This window comes from the organism of the source record quoted next (assembly GCF_019968955.1).
Source record: "MAG: Porospora cf. gigantea A chromosome Unknown PgA_NODE_10166_length_1221_cov_3103.67, whole genome shotgun sequence".
Taxonomy (NCBI): Eukaryota; Apicomplexa; class Conoidasida; order Eugregarinorida; family Porosporidae; genus Porospora; species Porospora cf. gigantea A.
This window is the reverse complement of record NW_027151230.1, coordinates 1-1,221: the sequence shown is the minus strand read 5'-3', so window position 1 is coordinate 1,221 and position 1,221 is coordinate 1. Positions and strand designations below refer to the sequence as shown.

At 49.9% G+C, this 1,221-nt stretch overlaps 1 protein-coding gene across 2 annotated transcripts; it reads right to left on the bottom strand.

The window, feature by feature from the left end:
* On the bottom strand, positions 1–1,066 carry KVP18_003858 (uncharacterized protein; the record flags this gene model as incomplete). Of its 2 annotated transcripts, none has more annotated exons than XM_067955951.1 (1): positions 1–1,066. In XM_067955951.1, a coding segment is annotated over one exon (1,066 nt), but the record flags the coding sequence as incomplete, so codon positions are not given. The 2 variants fall into 2 exon arrangements, with proteins under 2 accessions (XP_067814145.1, XP_067814144.1); XM_067955950.1 differs by having other exon boundaries at positions 5–1,066.
* Between the last annotated feature and the right edge of the window lie 155 nt (positions 1,067–1,221).

The window sequence follows — 1,221 nt, the reverse complement described above, 5'->3', positions numbered from 1 at the left end:
CGACGACGGGTCCAGTGAAAAGGGCGGTCATCGCCGGTCCAGTGATGAGAGCTTTGATGGAGGAAACCACGGAAGCAGCATCATAAACAACGCGTTCCTCGTCAATAGCCGCTAGGGAGTCGTCTTCTTTAATCTCAGAGAGGGGACCCAGCGGACCTAAGGGAAGCGGTACCTCGTCATTCTGAACCTCTTCATCTAGACTATCAACCTCGGAGAGGGATCTCCTGAGCATCGTCTGAAGTAGCATGGGTAGCAGAGGTCCTGCGCCTTTCAGGAGAGTTTGTAGCATAGCTACGTCCACAGCAGTGGGTTGTATCTTCAAATCTGTACGTAAACCCAAATCCTGAGCGACTCGGGAATTGTCACCTTCGGATGCGACGTCCGCATCCTCCGGATGAACATTTTCATCTAGACTATCAACCTCGAAGATGGTTCTAAAAAGCATCGTCTTAAGCAGCAGAGGTCCGGCGCCTTTCACGAGAGCTTTCACCAAAGCTAACTTCAAAACTGAATCCAAATCCTGAGCGACTCGAGAATCGTCACTCTCAGATACGGCGTCCGTATCCTCCGGTTGAACCTCTTCATCTAGACTATCAACCTCGGAGAGGGATCTCCTGAGCATCTTCTGAAGTAGTACGGGTAGCAGAGGTCCAGCGCCTTTCAGGAGAGTTTGTAGCATAGCTACGTCCACAGCAGTGGGTTGTATCTTCAAATCTGTACGTAAACCCAAATCCTGAGCGACTCGGGAATTGTCACCTTCGGATGCGACGTCCGCATCCTCCGGTTGAACATCTTCATCCAGACTATCAACCTCGGAGAGGGATCTCCTGAGCATCTTCTGAAGTAGTACGGGTAGCAGAGGTCCAGCGCCTTTCAGGAGAGTTTGTAGCATAGCTACGTCCACAGCAGTCGGTTGTATCTTCAAATCTGTCCGTAAACCCAAATCCTGAGCGACTCGGATCTGGTCCGTCTCAGATAGGATGCTTTGTCCTCGAAGCCCCGTTTCGCCGAGAACGACTGAGCTGAAAATTGCAGAGGTCAGAATAGCAGTAGATAACGCTCGCATTGACAAGGTTGTCAGAATTCTACGGTAATTGCTACTCCTGTCATGAAATACTGCGGGGTGTGGACGCCGAGCATTCATGTACATTAATCATGAAAGATACGTAAGTTACCAGTTACCAAATTTATTCGTTTGAGTCGGATTATATGCGCATGCGG